The sequence below is a fragment of the Vicia villosa genome, linkage group LG3 (genome assembly GCF_029867415.1).
Source record: "Vicia villosa cultivar HV-30 ecotype Madison, WI linkage group LG3, Vvil1.0, whole genome shotgun sequence".
NCBI classification, from domain to species: domain Eukaryota; kingdom Viridiplantae; phylum Streptophyta; class Magnoliopsida; order Fabales; family Fabaceae; genus Vicia; species Vicia villosa.
This window is the reverse complement of record NC_081182.1, coordinates 2,794,682-2,815,166: the sequence shown is the minus strand read 5'-3', so window position 1 is coordinate 2,815,166 and position 20,485 is coordinate 2,794,682. Positions and strand designations below refer to the sequence as shown.

General features: G+C 36.1%; 1 protein-coding gene across 1 annotated transcript; it reads right to left on the bottom strand.

The window, feature by feature from the left end:
* Positions 1–235: 235 nt before the first annotated feature.
* On the bottom strand, positions 236–685 carry LOC131656434 (uncharacterized). Its single transcript, XM_058926157.1, has one exon. It carries the CDS (start codon positions 683–685, stop codon positions 236–238), a length of 450 nt encoding a protein of 149 aa, XP_058782140.1.
* Positions 686–20,485: the final 19,800 nt, after the last annotated feature.

Below are 20,485 nucleotides of genomic sequence, written 5' to 3'. Positions count from 1 at the left end.
TAGGACGCGTGAAAAGAGTCTTATAAAATTCAGTAACACGCGTCCTCAAAGTATCATGATCAGTTATCCAATCTCCCATATTATTCTTCAACATAACAATCATGTTCCTCTTCCTTCTAGCTATAGTATGTATGTGATAGAACTTAGTGTTACGATCTCCGTCAGCTAACCACTTAGTTCTCAAACGCTGAAACCATATTAACTCTTCCTGATGAAAAATCATACTATGGTCCTTCTACAACTTAATCTCCTGTCTCCTCATACCCCCAGTATTATGCATACATTGCAACTTCCTTTGAACCCCTTCAAGTCTCTTCATCAACTCCTTTTTTTGTCTCTTCACTTTTTCAAAAGAAAGAAATTTCCACTTATCAATACTATCCACTACCTTTTTCAAATTCGAAATTAGAGGATCTTCAGCATTCCACGTATCCAGCAACATGTCGTTATAAGATTCATTGGTCAACCAAGCATTTTCAAACCTAAAAGGCTTCCCCTGATAAACAAATTCCTCATCTTTCAAGTTAATAAGAATGGGATGATGATCTGAAAATTCAACCCTCAATAAAACTTTCACGTATGCGTCTGGAAACATAAGTCTCCACTCATCCTTACTCATCGCTCTATCCAATTTTTCATAGATTCTTTGACCACCATGAAACACTGGCCCTCTCCAAGTAAACATCTGTCCCCTAACTTCAACGTCACTTAACTATTTTTTCCTTTCTCCTCCTTCTATCATATCACCATTTTGAGAGAATATTTTGTGTTCAAAATCTATTTTTTTCACCAACTTTGTCAATCGGTTATATTTTAATTTAATATTTTAAATTTTTTTTCACTTTCTTTTTTCAACCATGAATATTCCTACAGGGAACTGAAATTCATGTAATCATACCAACATTCTATAAAGCAGCATTTGATTTGATCTTAACTACCTCAAACACATACATGATCTATAATTTTTAAGTTCAAAAGAATGACTTATTGTTCAAGATGACTGGTCATAAATATGTCCTCAAGTTTAGTAGTAGAATCAGGATTTCGAATGTCAACAAACATACAATATCTGACCTCAAGTTGCATTTCAAACCATTTATTAATATTATTTTTGGAAAATGGAACAAATATCGCTTAATAGGTGTCATACCTCAAAATGTGCCCACCTATTTATACTTTTCACCTGGCTTAGGCTTCTCATTCATCTGTATATCTTTTCATTAGGTTATTTTCATATTATGCATTCATTCATTGAATAAGACATGTGGCAGTTCATTGGATCAGTGTACATGTGATGGTTTGAGGTTGCATCACCTATGCAAGATTGTTTCAACTGAGGATCCCTTGATCATGGATTAGGGTTTACCTCATTGTGCTTATGGTTATTAGATAAACCTCAAAGTTTTGGCTATACAATCATCAGGAGGGAAATTATGGCACTTGTAATACAAATGTCAAGACTGATGTCTCAACACAAAACATAATGTTAGGAAAGATGTTATAACATCATCTGCTGATTGAAAATACTTTTTCCAAAATAGAAACTATGTAGAATTAAATTGCAGAAGGTAAAAGAACACAATCAGTTGTTAATCCAGTTCGGTGCAACGTCACCTACTCTGGGGGCTACCAAGTCAGGAAGAAAATCCACTATGATAATATTAGTTCAAAGCCTAAACGGTTCTAGTTTACAACTTCTCGCATAATCACTACCTTGTGCAACTTCTACCTAGAACCTTCTAGATATGAGAACAGTAACGCCCCAAATTTAAATAATTGGTTAATTAAATTAATTAAGGACGTTAATTAATTGGAATTGTCGAAGTTGGGAATTTATTGGAATTAATCTAAGGAACGTAAGTGAATTATTATATCGTTTGAGCGGTTGAATGGAAAGTCAGATTAAATTCGTCAGTTAATCCGAGAAATAATATTAGGGATAATATTATTTTATTGGAGTATTTGTTTAATTAAGTTGGGTTGGTTGGTGTAAGAAATTGGGAGGTATGGATTGGCAAGTCCACTAAGACAAATGAAATAATAGTAATAGTATTATTATTTTCATAAAATAAGAAATATCAGAAAAAAGGGTTTTCTGTTGGTGTTCTAACAGAGGAGAGGAAAAATAAGATTTTGGTGCCGTAGCAGAAAGAAGGAAAAGAGATACGCGAGTTTTGCTGTGAAGAGGAAAACGGAAAGATTATGCAAAATCGAAAACTGGAACTCAACCGGAAATTGTAGAGCGGACTCCGAATACAAGGTAAGGGTGGGGTTCTTGCTCTATAAACGGGGATATGATGAACCGTATGTGGGGTTTAGGGAATTTTATTATCTCTTTGTGTTCGATTAATTGTTCTGTGATGTTGCTAAATTGATGTTCTGGAATTTGTATGAAATTATGTTACTATGTGATTAATAATTGATTCGGTGTTGTATGTGATGATTGGGTTGAATTTGTAATCGATGATGATGAATTTGTATACACTGTGTTGTGAATTGATTTGGTGATGCTGTGACGATGAAAATTTCTGAAATTAGAAATTGTCGTATTGATTGAAACTGATACCGAAATAAAAAGATATTAAATCTGGAAGAAGGAATTTTAGGGATGGCGTGCATAAAAGAGGGTTGGACGTCCCTTGAGGAATGAAGAGTGGGAAGACCCCACATTTACCTAGGGGCGGGCGGCCCAAAAGAGAGGGGTCGGCGCCCTTTGTTCTTTGGAGTCCCTTTTTGGGACGGTCACGTGTGGAGTGGGGACGGGGGCCCCTTTCTAGTGGGGTGGGCGCCCCTGGCTTAGAAGATGGGCGCCATCTCATTACTTCAATTATCCAATTTTTTCCTTTTTCTACTTTGTTGTGACATTATACCATATGTATACATATGATAATAATTAAAATGTATGATTGAATCTTAACGTGTGTGCATCACATGCTATCGCCAAGGTTGTTAACTCTAGTATGTCCTTTTAATAAATAAGTGCAATTATAATATAGAATTAGTGTACTCAAGTACCACTTGGAAATAAATAGCAGACTCAAAAGCAAAGATTAGCCACAGATTAGGATGATATCTTTGAAATTAAGTAGCAATAGCTTAATTATAGCTCAGCAGCAGGTACACGTAAATAATAGAAACAGAGGTAAGAGGCGACATTGGCAATGGTTCTGTTTAGCAGAATAATTTGAATAACAGTATCAATAGCTATATATGACAGTAGTTGATAAAATACTTAGTGAGCAGGAAATATAATAATAGAAGGAAAAATATATAGTGAGTCGAATAATATTAGGAGTGTTCGGGAATAATCCGATAACTGTTGTGCTTGCGGTGTTTTCGGTAATGTTGCGACGTGACGTATTTTTTGTGAGTTTTGTGAAGTATGTCGATGTTTGCGTGAATTATCTGTGATAAATTATTGTTGTTGATTTGTCGTGTGATATATTGCGATGTTGCGATGAGTTTTTGTGAATTATTGCGAAGTGCAGGATGTAAGGTGACGATTGTTTATCAATAATTATTGATATATTTTGGCGATGTAGGCGAATGCCTTTGCGACGATGTTTGGCGACGTGTTTGTGATAAAGGCGTATGCCTCGCGACGTTGTTCTTTGATGTTTGTGATTTGTTGCATTTCATCAGTGTCTCATGATTTGCATATTTTAGCGACGGCCTGGATTGGCAAAACAGCGACGAAGGCTTATGCCTGTTTTGATGCCTCTATTCATTGGCAATTGGTGACGGGGGCTGAAGCCCTGGGTACCACATGCATGTGCATTTGTTAGAGTCGCGTTTCATTTGTGTGATTATGATGTTATGTGTTTTGATGTGTGAATTTATGTGACTTGTTGTGAACTTTGAATATGGTCTTATGTGAGATGTTGTGACTTGTGTTGTTGATTGAAACAGTGAAGTAAACTAGACTATAACGATTATATCGCAAGGCGATAATTATTATAACTTGAACCTGAATATACAATTTATCATCACCCTATTTATATTGTTTGATATCTCACCCTTTCTTTTGTTTCGTCGTTACCTTTATACTAGTAACGTGCAGGTGATAGCTTGATGAAGATTTAGACGTTGTGAGTTGAGTCGGTGGTCGCTCTGATACGTAGCACTCGTGGGGACAAACGATTGTTTTACTTATTGTTTTATTTGCTGGATTTTATATGGTTTTGGTTTAAATTGTAACTTAAATTTACCATGCAAAGATGCTACGTTGTTATTTGAATAGTTATGAAGTTTTTTGATTTCACTACAAGTTAATTGTTTTAATTTGAAACAAAGTGATTTTTGAGTAATGATTTAATTGTCGTTTTAAATTTCTGTGCTATGTATCTATATGAAGGCAAGTAAGTCGTAAATGTTTTTGAATGACGAATATGTGACATCTCAATTGTATGTTTTCTTGAATTTTATACTCTGATTGTTCGTATAATTATCGGGTAGAATTGGGGTGTTACAAGAACCCCCTCTCACTTCGTACCAATCACCTTAGTGATCAAAATATTTACAAACCTATGACAAGAACCAAAACATAAGATTACACTTCCAATAAACAATATTTAATTTTGCTTAAAAGCTTTTAACTAAGAACAATACTCAACTCTTTGCTTAAAAGCTCATGAGTGAGAACAATCAGTCTACCTCAATGTATCAAAAGATACATGAGTGACATACACAAGAAAACAACTAACTTTAGGTACTCTCTAAACCCTAAACCCTTATTTTGCATCCACGGTTTCTTTTTGTGAATGCTTGCTATTTTAGGTTTAACAAGTCCTTATTTATAGACTCTTGCAGTATGGGCTTGGACTCTTCAATCAAATCAAATCTTCTACTTTTTAATCAGCTACAAGATCTTCACACAAAAATAGGAATAAATCTTCAAAGTTTCCTAAATAATCTCCAAGATAATTTTTAGTGAAACCAAATCAAATCTGCATTGTTCCTAATAAAATCTCCTTGACATGCACAAATTAATGAGATATATCCAAAAGAAATCTCAAAAAATAAATCAAATCTGTCAAGAGATATAACATCAACGCCTGTTGTACAATAGGCCAAAATGTCAAGACATTTGGCTCAATATCTATCTGAAACACATGACAGCAGAACGTATCATGATAGTTGGCCAAAATGTCACAACATCTTGCTCAACATCAGTTAAGAACCATGTTTTATCAAAATTTATGCCAATCATAAAACCATGGATCTAACAATCTTCCTCTTTGATAAATTTTGGCTAAAACAATCAAAGCATAATAAATCCTTGAGATAGGAATAAAACCACAACACAAGCCTACATGAGAACATGTAAACTTTGTAAAAACTACAAACATATGGATATACATGTCAAAGCTCTCCAGAAGTCAGATGTTCAAATATGTGATCTGACATCATATCAAACACAACACAAGAGCTTGTACAATCAGACAGGTCCATTACTCCCCCTTGTCACATAGAACCAATACTCCCCCTCAAAGGGAAAACCCAAATCACCATATATGAACTCTTCAAGTTCACACATCTGAGGTACATGCAACAAAAATAATTAAGCCTCTCATATTATTATGCTCTCGCTAAATAATTGCATACAACAGGCAACAATAACAGACTACTCTTTTCATAATTTGGAGTTCAAATTAAAATGTGGCAGGGTGATTTTGGCTCTCAAAGCTTAGAAAATGATGCTGAGGTCACTCTTATTTATAGATATGGAATGAGGAAGGGTTAAGAATTGAGGTGTACGATAACTTTTGAGTGAGATTCGTGTGCACCTTGAAGCAAGGTAAATGTGTGATACCATTTGATCAAAACACACCCGAAATTTGTGTTTCACTTGCCACACATCATCTAAACATGTTTTAAAATGGATTAGGCACACAAATTACCCTTAATTAAGCTTGCACAATTACTTTAATTGAATTTGGTGATTTAAAATTTGACATTTCTTCATAGTCAATCAACCAACTTTGCACACATGGTTCTTTCAATGTAGAACGCTTTTTGAAATGAGACCAATTACATTTGAAAGATGACACTCCCAACTTTTCAATGTGACCTAAAAGTTTCCATTTGTCACCTTGAGCATAACAATACAAGTCCTCAAAATTTTCTAAGTTTTTGACATCCATGAGTGCACAACTTTGAATCAAGCCTTCTTGTAATTGGCACGTGCGTTTTTTATTTTTCTTCGAGCCAAATACTCTTCTTATCAAGATGAACACAATGCATAAAGAATCACCTCCATAGGAGTTGTGGATTGAGAGATATGATTTTGGAAACTTGGGCAAAAACAAGTCAATCTTGCAAGGTCATTTCATCAAAAGTCCCAACATGAAAGTTGTAGAGAATAGAAAAATAAGCTTAGGGCCAAAAGTTATGTAAGAGAAGGTTAAAATTGAGTCATTTGGACTTGTGCTCAGTCTTCCACACATGGTATGCCTTAAAACCTATGCATCTTGAGATGACCTCTAATGTTTTGCCTTCTTTCATGATCTTCCACTTAAAATTTGCTCTTGATCTTAAAAGATGAATTGGAGTAGACTCATTCAAGATTAATATACAAAAATAATGAGCTCAAAATTATTTAAAAAAATGAGCAACTTATGATCCCTTGTGTAGCAACCTGCCCTAAAAATTAAAGGTTTTAGAGTCGCCACCTATTCTGAAGGGCGAATAGGAAACCCTACGCAGTTAAGAGATCGGGGTAAGTTATTATAATCAGGTCGAGGGAAGGTGTTAGGCACCCTCAACCCTTTCCTAAGGTTTGTATCTAAAGTTAAGGTTTATGGCTAAATATTAAGGTTTAATAGCTAAAGAAGTGAACAGGGTGAAAATTGAGATTTGAACTGAATGGAGGTTTTGAGGAAGGGGACTCGCCTTGGTTATCCAAGTGCCTACGTATCTCCTTATGGAGAATCAGAGTCAACGTAGTTCGGGCACATGATTGTACGCCTTAAAATTGATTATGAAGGTGTTTGAAGTTGTTTCAAAGGCTTTTTGAGTGGCCTTATCGCAGTTGTTGAAATACGAAGTTCGAAGGTATTTTGAATTACCTTGTCGTAGTTGTGAACATCGCAGTGTTTGAAGGGATGTAAATCCGTGGTATCGTGGTTTAGTGTATTTTGAATGTTTGGGCGTACAACCCTGGTTTAATATGTCACAGTTAGATGCGATGATCAATATATTTGATCAGTATAGCTAACGGATTAATGGGGCATTGCTGGTTACTCAGATCGATAGATTCGATCGTCGCGGGCAGCAAATTAAATGTATTTTAAATTATATATATTTTTTATCTCTCGTCTAATGCGACCAATAGATTTAGTCGGGTCGAGAAGAGAATTAAACAAAGGATTTTACCATTTTTTATCTCTCGTCATTGCGACTAATAGATTTAGTCGGGTCGAGGAGAGAATTATTCGGGAATTAGTTAAATTAATATTACTGAATAAATTAATTCGATTAAATTTATTTCTCGCCAATGCGACTAATAGGTATAGTCGGATCGAGGAGAAAATTAATTAAGGATATCCAATGGGATTGGGGCAAACCCTAATATTCGGATCCTATCTAGGGTTTTTATGATTTATATAATTAAAACTAATTAAATAGATTAAATCGATATAAATCAAAATAATCGGGAAAAAATCCTAAATAATCCTAAACCTTAACCCCTAATTTATATGCTAATCCTAATTTTATTATTCTAATCCTAATAAAATTAATTAATTAATTAAACTAAACATAATTAATTTAATCTAAATAATTAAACAACAAAAATAGAAAATTATATAAGAAGAACCTGGCAGTTATCATGTGTAGCACGTTCTTGAGGATCTATGATGGTCCTTCAGCCTTTGATGCCTTGGATCTGGACATGGCATTATCCTGTGGTCTTTAAGTGAGAGTGCATGATGTATTTCCTAGATATGCTAATCCTAATTTTATTATTCTAATCCTAATAAAATTAATTAATTAATTAAACTAAACATAATTAATTTAATCTAAATAATTAAACAACAAAAATAGAAAATTATATAAGAAGAACCTGGCAGTTATCATGTGTAGCACGTTCTTGAGGATCTATGATGGTCCTTCAGCCTTTGATGCCTTGGATCTGGACATGGCATTATCCTGTGGTCTTTAAGTGAGAGTGCATGATGTATTTCCTAGATGGCTGCGCACCGGATCTGTAAGTGACCCAAAACCAAACGTTTTTGCAAAAATATTTGTGTCTCCTGCAAGGTTCGAACCGGCGCTCCACTGATTGCCAAACCATTACTCTAACCATCTGAACCACTTGCGTTTATTGTAAATTCTGTGATCGCATGGCATGTTATATGAAAACAAAGTATTTATGAGAGAGAAAAAGAGCCACATGCCCTTCACCTTCAGAACCATGTTCTCAACACCAACCTTCTTCAACCCAGAACTGAGTCCTGATCTCATTCTCTCCTTTCCACGACCACACAGTAATATGCGACCAAATCGGATATTCAAAACACTCAAAACCAAAAGAAGCGATATTGGGATGGTGGTGATGGTGGTCGACGTAATGACGACGGTTGTTGTTCCGTGCGAAGCGGATTGGGATCGAAAGGAACAATTCGCGGCGGTGGCTGGATTCGGCCGGAGTTAGGTAGCCGGTTGCTATCGTCTTCGCGTGGGGCTGCGCGTGCGGCGAAGGGCTGCGCTTGCGGCGGAGGGGCGGTGCTGCAGCGGCGGCGTGTGGAGTCGACGGCGGAGGTGGGGCTGCTACCATGTATCGTCTCCGCTAGAATCTCAATCGGTATTTTCTTCCAATCCTTGCTAGCACCTTATGCTTTTGGAAATCATAATGAATTGTTGTTATTGAAACCAAATGAGAAACAAAGGAAGGAGATAAATGTGAAACAGGGATGGATGTTATCGTGTTTTTTTCTGTACGGGACAAAAGTTATATGTTCTTGGTATAAAGGCCAATTGTCTGTACCGAGAGAAAGTCAGAGTTATTGGGTAAAAAGGTGGCCTCCCCTTATTTGTTAGAAAATCTTGTCATTATATTAGTCAATTTAGGGTATTTTTTTGTTTTACTCCCCATGGGCTTATTGACTATCTTCATCAGCCCAATATTATATCAACTAAATCCACCTCTAATAATCTAATAATCATAACACTAAAATTAAAAGGGTTAATAGTCAGTAATTAGCATAATAATGTAATAATAACCTCAATAATAATATTACAAATGAATCTTAATAATAATATCACCTATTATTAATATTAATATTAATAATAAAAATTAATAATATTAAATACTAATAGTTAGTGAAAAAAATTAGTAATAATACTTCAATAATAAAAAATGAATTTTAATAGAAAAACCCAATAGTAAAAAACTAATAAAAAGAGAAATAAAAAAGTGGAGACTAATGGCTTGATGAAACTTGTTGAAGAAGGCGTGGAAATAAACACATGAATCTATGGAGCTTCTTGATGAATCAAGCCACATAATCTTAAGATGAATTTGATCAAATAAAGTGGAGAGAAGGTTAAAGCAAGACACTTTGACGATAGGAATATCTCCCATAGGGTCTAAGCCATTTAGTTTCCATGAATGATCAATTGATTGAGGGTCAATCCTCAAAACTCTAGATTTATGAGGGAGTATGATAGCTCTTGATTTAATCACCTACAAGGCAAAGCTTTGGAAGAAAGAGATATCTTTTTGTATTTTGGTTAGTTTAACATAACAAATAAGTATTCACAAATTAAACAAACATGGGTGTTTGGTGGTCCCTCAAAGGTGAGGTGGGCACAGAGCTAAAGGTCAAACTCAAGATTGTGATCTTAATTAGTGGTGAGGATGCAAATGATTGGGGAATCTTAAGGTAAAATTTTGGGATATGGCAGTAAGGGTCATCATTAAACCCTAGCCTAGCCATCATTGTGCATTAATTACAACGCATGGCTCGATGTGGGCGTGGAATGTCACCATGTAAAAACTCCAATCACCTGTTCGGCTCCCCACGCGTCGAACACAAAAGATGACCTTCGCACTTCTCTGGGACGTCCTCAGGGAAATTACAAAATGTCCCCATCTCAATCGAGGAGCGCCAGTGGCCTATCTTCCTCCTCGTTGCGCAGGCTGATCTTAAGTCGTTACTCGTATGTTTGGAAGCAACGACTTAGAGGGCTTCTATTTTGGACTGGGCCAATGGCTGAGCATGACCCAATATGCTTCAGAGTCCAAGACGACCCAACAGATCTGGCCCAATGTGTGGGGCAAATGAAAAGTGTTTTCCACCTTTCAGCTCCTCGGTTGGGCACGCATGGTCGGTTGGCCCCTAGACCAACTAAATCACCATTGCCCTTAATTGCGTCTCTGCCTGCATCAACAACTAGTTTTCAATATGCCCGGACAGCCTTCCAGAATGACGAGCATGAGCTGCCCGCCCCTGCTTTCACGCAGAATTCTTGGTAGTCACCTATTTTGGGGTTGGATCCTAGATGCCCAACCCAAAATAGGGACCAATGACCATGCGCTGGTGGCACTATAAATACCCTCTCACTTTAGAGGATCAGGTAATCCAGATCTTATCCTAAAATCCAAATCTTATCCTAAAAACATGTATCTCTGCACCCTTACTGACTTTAGCATCGGAGTGTCTTGTATGTACACCCTATCCTTCTTGATTTCAACATTGTAGGCGAAGTCTCTGTTCCACTATAGGTTTTGATCAACTGGTAAGATCAATTAATATTTTTATTGATAATAAATAAACAGCGAAAAAAATTAAAATGAAAGTAAAAAGTGTGGAAAAAAGAATTGTGAGAAAGATTTAAAATTTTAATCAAGAAAGAGAATAATTGTCTAATACTTAATTGGTGAATGTTAGAAACTGATTGACCCATGTCGATCTTGGAAAATGTTAAATATATAGCAGAATGGACATATGTCATGCTGTAATAGGATATGAGAATGAAAAGGTTAAATATTACTTAACTAGTCTGACACTCGTGCGTCCGCACGGGTATTTGTTGTGCCTTGTTATTTTGTTCAATATGGATATTACTGCAGAGGCAAATGTCCTAAAAACATATGTATAAAATTTGAAAATTTCTTTTCAATAGGTTGGACCAAAGTTTGAGATATTTTGATCAATAAACATCATTTCCCCGTTAATGTTTAATAGTTTGATCAGTAATTTCATGTTCCCGTTAATATTCAATATGTTGAGCAGAAATTCATGTTCTCGTTAATATTGAATATTTTATTCAATAACTTCATGTTCCTGTTAATATTCAATATTTTGATAAGTAACTTCATGTTTCCGCTAATATTCATTATTTTGATCAATAACTTCGTATTCCCATTAATATTCCAAATTTGTTTCCGTTAATATTCAATATTTTTATTAGTAACTTCATGTTTTTGTTAATATTCATTATTTTGATCAGTAACTCCGTGTTCCCGTTAATATTCATTATTTTGATCAATAAATTCTTGTTCCCGTTAATATTCCAAATTTGTTCCTGTTAATATTGAAAAAATTTATCAGTAACTTAATGTTTCTTTTAATATTCAAAAAAATTATCAGTAACTTCGTGTTCTCATTAATATTCAATATTTTGTCAATAACTTCGTGTTCCCGTTAATATTTATTATTTTGATCAATAAGTTCGTGTTCCCGTTAATATTCAAAATTTGTTCTCGTTAATATTCAAAATTTGGATCAGTAACTTAATGTTTCCGATAATATTCAAAATTTTGATCAGTAATTTCGTGCTCCCGTTAATATTCAATATTTTAATCAATAACTCTGTGCTCCTATTAATATTTAATATTTTGTATATTAACGGGATACTCGTGCATTCGCACGGGGACCAATGTGGTACGCTCATTTGTTTTAATATTCAATATTTTGCTCAATAAACATCATTTTCCCGTTAACATTCAATATTTTGATTAGTAGCTTCATGTTCCCATTAATATTTAATATTTTTATCAATAATTCATGTTCTCGTTAATATTCAATATTCAATATTTTATAAGTGGTTTTGTTTACAATGTTAATTAATGTAGAAATAGTATAATAAGATGAAATGTAGAGACAATGTGAAATATGAATTTTCCACAAAATCTTTTGCTGAGAACTCAACATGCCTTTTCCACAAAAGTCAAATGCACTTTGTAAGAACTCAACATGCCTTTTGTTTATTTGGAAGAGCATGTGGTGAACATTAGAGAAATATAGGTAAATAGTAATTCACTCTTCAATATTGGCACTTTAATATATATATATATATATATATATATATATATATATATATATATATATATATATATATATATATATTTCAATTGTCTTGGTTGTATGAATTGTACAGATATTTGTATTTAATGTGAAACAACCGCAAATATATTATGAGGATATATAATGAATTTCATTATTTCTATGTTGTTATATATACTTCAGAAATTGAAGTCTTTGTCTTATATGATGTACAACTTTTAAAATGCATTTATTTGTTGCAAACAATGAGCCATAACAAATAGGTAAGACAGATGAGGTAGTTTTGGTAGAGCAATATAATTTCCTATTAAACACAGAGCATTACCAATAACTTGTCAACATACTCAGGTACTATTCTTGGACAAGTCTCTATTCTGTTCTGCATATCTATGCCTTCAAACATCCTAGTCTAAAAGATTCATCATGAATATGATATCAATATTCAATATTCTTTCTTTTGGCATTTCAACACACCACAAGCAAAACCAACAAAATCCCCATTACAATCTTAATTTTCTACTAATATTAAACATCGCAGTGACAGCCCCGAAAGCTTATGCACTCAACCGATTTGTGAGAAGATGCACTCCATTTTTGTTCTGCATATAACAAACAAAACTAAAACATCATAACATATTATTTAATCATTTAAAATCAAACAGGGCCGTTATAATCAATTTTCTAGCAGGGACCCTAACCCAGTATGTTTATATGAGCAAATTTTACACAGCAATGATGAGGCTGAAGGGGTGACAATGATGTACAAATTGTTTGGCTCTACTAAAAAAATAGTTCTTGGATAATTGTATTATGTCTAAAAAGAGTAAAATTCATAACTCATAATTTTGAAATTCATAACCTTCATCACACTTCCTTCTTCTAAATCACATAAAATAAACATAAACCAGTAAATACAAACCAAAACCAAACATCTTCTAAACACTATAATTACCTTTCCACCATAAACATATGTTGTGAAAAACGATACCAATAACAAAGTATAATAGGAATTAGGGAAGAAAAGAATTGGTTATAACTGCTATTCTTTTACTTTCTCTTGAAACAAGATTACAAGTTTACAAGAATAACAAATAACCTCTCTCACCCTAAATTAGGATTTGCAGCTTAGCAATGATGAGAGACTAGTATGCTATTTATAATAAAACCTAACATACTAACTAATGGGCTTTTTCCACAAGGCCCATTACACAAGCCAACTTAATAAACAAGCTAACTTAACAAATTAGGGTTTAAACACTAAAACTTAATTTAACATGCTAACAACCCTAGCATCTTCGACATCTGCATGCTAGACCCATCTTCGACTACAGCATGCACACTTCGACACCAGCATGTGAACAATCCTTCGACTTCATGCTTAACTCTGTCGAACTGTCGAACCAAGAAGCTACCCTTCGACAATACTAGAGTTCGATCCAATATCTCACAAATCTCCACCTTGGACCTAACTCTACAACGTCAAGGAACAGACTAGCTTTCTTCATGCAGCTTTATCAACTGCATACAGTGGAAAAACTTGCAACTCGGCAATGTCTTGGTGATCATATCAGCAGCATTGTCTTCAGTCGAAACCTTCAGCACTTGGACTTCTCCACGCTCGATTACTCCTCTGACGAAATGCAGCCTCACATCAATGTGCTTAGTTCGCTCATGATAGGCTGAATTCTTCGACAGGTGTATTGCACTTTGACTATCACATTTAACAGTGATACCTCGACCTTGAAGTTTTAGCTCCTTCGCAAAACCTTCAAGCCACAATGCTTCTTTCACAGCTTCAGTTAGGGCAATATACTCCGCTTCAGTGGTTGATAGAGCAACAACCTTTTGAAGTGTTGCTTTCCAACTAATTGCCGTGCCAAACATAGTGAAAACATATCCAGAAATAGATTTTCTGGAATCCATACAACCTGCATAATCAGAGTCGACATATCCTTCTATTACTGCTTTACTATCTTCACCCAAGGCTCCACCATAAATTAGGACTCTATTCAGAGACCCATTTATGTACCTTAAAATCCACTTCAATGCTTTCCAGTGAGCCTTTCCAGGATTCGCCATGTACCTGCTTACAAGACTGACTGCGTAAGCTATGTCGGGTCTAGTACAGACCATAACATACATCAAAGAGCCGACTATATTAGCATATGGGATGCTATTCATATAGGCTCTTTCGACATCAGTACTGGGACACTGATCAATACTCAGCTTGAATTGAGGGTTTGTTGGAGTCACAACTGACTTCGAATTCGACATACCATACTTTTCAAGAATCTTCCATAGATATGCCTCTTGAGATAAGCATATCTTCGACTTCTTTCTATCTCTCCGAATGTCAATTCCAAGAATCCTGGAAGCAACTCCCAAATCCTTCATATCGAACTCCTTATTGAGTTCAGCCTTCACCCTCATCACATCTTCAACACTGTTGCTTGCTATGAGAATATCATCCACCTAAAGCAACAAAATAACAAATGAATTACCAGGTCAAAATCTGAAGTAAACGCAGTGGTCGAACTGACTTCTAATGAAACTTATGCGTGCCATGAACTTGTCGAATCTCCTATTCCACTGTCGAGGAGATTGTTTCAGCCCATACAAAGATCTCTTTAACTTGCACACATAATCTTCCTTCCCCTTTTCGACATACCCTTCAGGTTGCCTCATCAGGATCGTTTCATCTAGATCACCATACAAGAACGCAGTCTTCACATCCATCTGTTCCAGTTCAAGATCGAACTGTGCCACCATGGCAAGCAACATTCGAATGGACCTATGCTTCACAACAGGAGAAAACACATCATTGAAGTCGACACCTTCTTTCTGAGTGAAACCCCTTGCAACTAACCTTGCCTTGTATCTTTTCGACGTCACTCCTTCAATTCCTTCCTTAACTTTGAAAATCCATTTACAGCTGACTAACCTTGCCCCATCAGGTTTCTTGATCAGTTCCCAAGTATGATTATCATGAAGAGATTTCATCTCATCATCCATGGCCTTCAGCCATTCAGTCTTATTTCGACTCCTCATAACTTCCTTATAGTCTCTAGGTTCTTCGTCTAGAACCTCACTTGCAGAGATTAAGGCATAAGCTATAAGATCTGCATATCCAAGTCTTTGAGGTGGCTTGATGACTCTTCTCGACCTATCTCTCGACAATAGGTAGTCATCGTCAGTTTCCTCAACTTCAGCATCTTTTGCTTCTTCTTCGACTTCATCTGGGATATGCAATTCAGCATCAACATGCTCCACCTCAACAGGAATCTCTACCTGTTCCAGCTCTTCGTCAGATGTTTCTGTACTTCGACCAACATCATCAATTTTCTTAAAAGCCATTTCAGCTTCATTGAAAACTACATCTCGACTGGTGATACACCTCCCGTGACCTGGCTCTAGGCACCATAGCCTATAAGCTTTGACTCCTTCAGGGTATCCCATGAACATGCATTTCAGAGCTCTAGGTTCGACCTTGTCTTGCCTAATGTGAGCATAGGCTATGCAGCCAAATACTCTCAGTTTGTCGAGATCTGGTGGATGTCCCGACCAAACTTCTTCAGGTGTCTTCATATCTAACGCTGTCGAAGGACATCTGTTTATCAGATATGTTACTGTCGAAACAGCCTCAGCCCAGAACACCTTCTTTAAACCGGCACTAGTCAACATGCATCTGACTCTCTCCAAAATAGTTCGATTAAACCTTTCAGCCAAACCATTTTGCTGTGGAGTACCTGCAGTAGTTCTATGCCTTGCAATACCAAAGGCAGCACAAAAACTGTTGAATGCCTCATTGCAAAATTCAAGGCCATTGTCAGTTCTCAACCTCTTGACTTTTCTGCCAGTCTGATTTTCAACCAGAGTCTTCCAACTTTTGAAATTCTCAAAAGTTTCATCCTTAGTCTTCTGGATGAATACCCATAATTTTCTGGAATAATCATCTACTATGGATAGAAAATACCTTGCTCCTGAATGTGATGGACACCTTGCAGGCCCCCAAAGATCAGCATGGATGTAATCAAGGGATCCATGTGTTCTTTGTTTGCCTTTGTTGAACTTCACTCTGCAAGATTTTCCAAGTACACAGGGTTCACAAAACTTCAGCTTTTCGATTTTGTCTCCACCAAGCAGATTTTGTTTCCCTAATTCGACCAGACCCCTTTCACTGACATGGCCCAATCTCATGTGCCAGATTTCTGTTTTCGACAAAGGTTTCGTGGATGCAACATTTGTCGAACCACTTACAACTTCAGCCTCAAGGGTATACAAGCCTTGTTTCTTCACGCCTCTCAAGACTTCCTTCGAACCCTTCATGACTCTTAGGATACTTTTCTCTCCTTGGAAAACATATCCTTTCTTGTCGAATTCACCAAGAGAAAGCAGATTTCTCTTCAAATCAGGAACATACCTGACTTCAGTCAACAACCTTATTGACTCATCATGGAGCTTGAATCTCACAGATCCAAAACCTGCAATCTTGCAAGCCTTGTTGTTTCCCAGCAATACTGATCCACCATCTTGATCACATAATTCCTCGAACAAGTCTTTGTTTGGAGTCATGTGCCAAGTGCAACCTGAAATCCATAATCCACTCCTTCTTAGAGTCACTGCTTGAAACCACAAGAACATCAGATGATTCGAAATCATCTTGAACAATGGCAGCGTTGCCATTATCCTTACCTCCATGATATTTCAAGCGTTCAGGGCACACCTTTCTTGTGTGACCCTCCTTCTTACAATGGTAGCATCGAATGCCAAATGCTTCGCCACTGTAAGTCTTCGACTGGCTTTTGCCTTTCTTCTTGTCGAACTTACCATCCTTTCGTAAGAGTTTTCCTTTAACGGCCAAACCTTCGCCAACAGTCGAAGGTTTATGCTCCTTTCGTTCATTCAAGTCCTTAGAGTACAAGGCTGATTGAACTTCTTCAAACGTCAGGGACTCCCTTCCATACAAGAGAGTTTCTTTGAAGTGAGCATGTGATCGAGGCAAAGAACACAATAGTAACAGCGCTTGATCTTCATCATCGATCTTCACATCAATATTTTCAAGATCAAGAATCAGCTTGTTGAACATATCCAACTGCTCAGCCAATACTTTGTCTTCAATCATCTTGAATGAATACAAAGCTTGCTTCAGGTAGAGTCGATTTACCAACGATTTGGTCATATACAAACTTTCAAGTTTCACCCATAACCCTGATGCCGTCGTCTCCTTTGATACCTGCCGGAGAACCTTATCACCAAGGCTCAACAAAATTGTGCTGTGTGCTTTCTCGATCATATTTGTCTTCTCCGCTGCCGTCAATTCTGCATTCATGGCTGCCTCTCCCTTCAACGCTTCCAAACAACCCTGCTGAACCAGTAGGGCTTTCATCTTCAAGCGCCACAGACCGAAATCATTCACTCCGGTGAACTTTTCAATCTCATACTTTGTTGAAGGCATCTTCTCCACGCTCACCGCACCAATTTGTTGTGAAAAATGATACCAATAACAAAGTATAATAGGAATTAGAGAAAGTAAAAGAATAGCAGTTATAACCAATTCTTTTCTTCCCTAATTCCTATTATACTTTGTTATTGGTATCGTTTTTCACAACAACATACTACAAACCAAACTTCAAAAAAATTCCACCACTTCTTTCCAACTACCAAAAGCTTCACAACATTTGCAAACACCAACCATAACCATATTAACATTCATATAAGTAACAAAAACCATTACAAACAACAAAACATCCACAGTAATCAGTGAAACCACAGAGCAAAAAACGGAAAAAAATCAAGGAAGAAGAAAAAGAAGTCTCTGCCGCGAGAACATTGTCGACGAAACCCCCAACTTGCAATTACAGCAGCAACAGCGACGCACACCTGTCCAATTGGAACCACCATCTGCCAAATTGCATCCATCATTGAGATATGGACAAGAGTATTGTTTCTAAAGTGGTCTTCATGGAAGCCCCGAAAGAAGTTCTTAGTTTACCGCGGCCGTCCGTTGGAACCTGCTATACAAATGATGAAACAGAACTGGAAATTAAAGAACATAAGAAAATTGAAGGCATGCCATCAAACCAAAGCCAAACCGAATCAACCTTGCACTCGACACAATGCGAAAACCAAACACTCTGCACCTGCAACAATTAGACAACAGTCCAGAACCAAGAATAAACCCAGCAGCTACGCATGAATTCAAAATAAACCGAACAAAGCTGCTTACTAAACTGAACCTTCATAACTCAATAAAACCAAATTCAACACAAAAGCCTTAATAGAGAAAGGGGATAACAGAAGTTGTAACAGAAAGGTAGAGAAGGGAATATAGATACACATCTAAGTACAATGATGAAGATAACAACAATAGCAATAGTCTGTTAAAAGTACAAACCCGTTACTACGCAATCCTAAACATTTGTTTTAGAAAATCAATTTTGATTTTAAGTTTTCTATAGCATTATCTATTTTCCAACCCCACCTCTATTTATTACAACAATGATGAATGTACTATATTTTTCAGTGTGAACTCACAATCCCATTCCTCCTAAATGCAAACACCACTCTCATCAAAAACCCAAAGCTTGTGAAAATCTAGCCCCATGACCAACAACCAAAGCTTTGAGAAATTATTACAATAATGGAACAATAATTATTATGAATAACAAACAAAAAGTTAGGCATTACTCCTCAGTAAAATGTTTGCCTTCCAAATTTGTGTTGCAGTAGAAAAAGTTAATAAAAAGTAACTATAGTTCTAACAATTAGAAGAAATTGAACTCATAACAAAAAGACCGTAATTAGCAAATAGTAACCTCTCCGTCAGATCCTAAAACAATTGTGTTGCATTTTGCAGCAGAAACTCCAATTAAGATTTTTCCCTTCAATGATTCAACCACACGTGGGGTGTAGTTAGAGGCCAAGTTTGAGTTGGCGTCGACATAGTTCCAGCATCGTGATTCTGATTTGCAGCAGCAAATTTCAATGAAATCCCTCTTCGTTCCTCGAAATTAATTTTTGCAAGATCCTGGTTCTGTAATGTTTTACCGGGTATCTACAGTTTTCATCATTTTAATATGTTATCGAGTTTTGTGTTGGGGACGATCATGTTCGTAAATCCATGTTTGATGGGTGTCGATCTCATGAAAAATCTCCTGATTCTAATGCTCCTAATATAATTACATCAACCATACAAATAAATGTTTTAAACAATGACATATAAAATCCAAGAGTCATAGAACTTGAGGCAAATAAGGCCCAAAGAATTTGCAACATATGGTCTCTTTGGACCAAATGCCACCACAGATTAACTTGAAATATAAAAAGAGTTTCATAAATTCATACCACATTAGCATCCAAGGGAGGTGGATAGTTCGCAGTTAAAGTATCTATCCAACTGAAAATCATGTTATGGTAAGGTTTCTCGTCCATACTCAAAGCATACTCCCATGCCGAAGTGTCATTAAACCTCGCACGAATGTCAGGGTGCAAAGGAAGAAGAGCAATATGGGGATTAGAATCATCTTTATTCAGTTCTAAGTCCCACCACTCATCCCATGGTATCATAGCAATTATTATATGTTAAACATTTTTACATTTTAATTTTCATGTCCAGACTCTCCAACCCAAAGCTTTCCGTCTGAATCTCTTAAGCAAACAACAAGGAAATCCCAGCGACCTCAAATTTTCGAAACACCACGGAAATCCCCAGAGTGAATGTCAGCAGCGCTGATATTCGTAACCCAAGTCAGCAACAAGTGTTTATGCTATAATCACTTAATTAAATTGTTTAGCCAAACAATGCCTAACCCACTGAAATTAAACTATCACACATTCAGTATTTTTGGAAAAGATAAACTTTTCTTATATGGTAGATAAAAAGAAAAATGAGAAACAAAAGAAAGCTATAAACTTGCCCTCCCCTTGATTTCTCTAAAGTTAGTTCCAACAAAATTAATTAAATGATCAGCCACTTAAACAAATTAAGAGCCATTAAAAGAGAATAGCAACAACATAAAGACCTCTCTTTATAATTTCTCATAACCTACTCTTTTTTATATAATAAAAAGAATTAAAATGAATTGCAAAAAGAAAGGGAAGAATAGTTGACTAACCAATAGCAACACACAGCACAAAACATTTAACACCATTAAAAATAAGTAAATAAATAAACGTGAAATAAAAGAAAAAGAGAA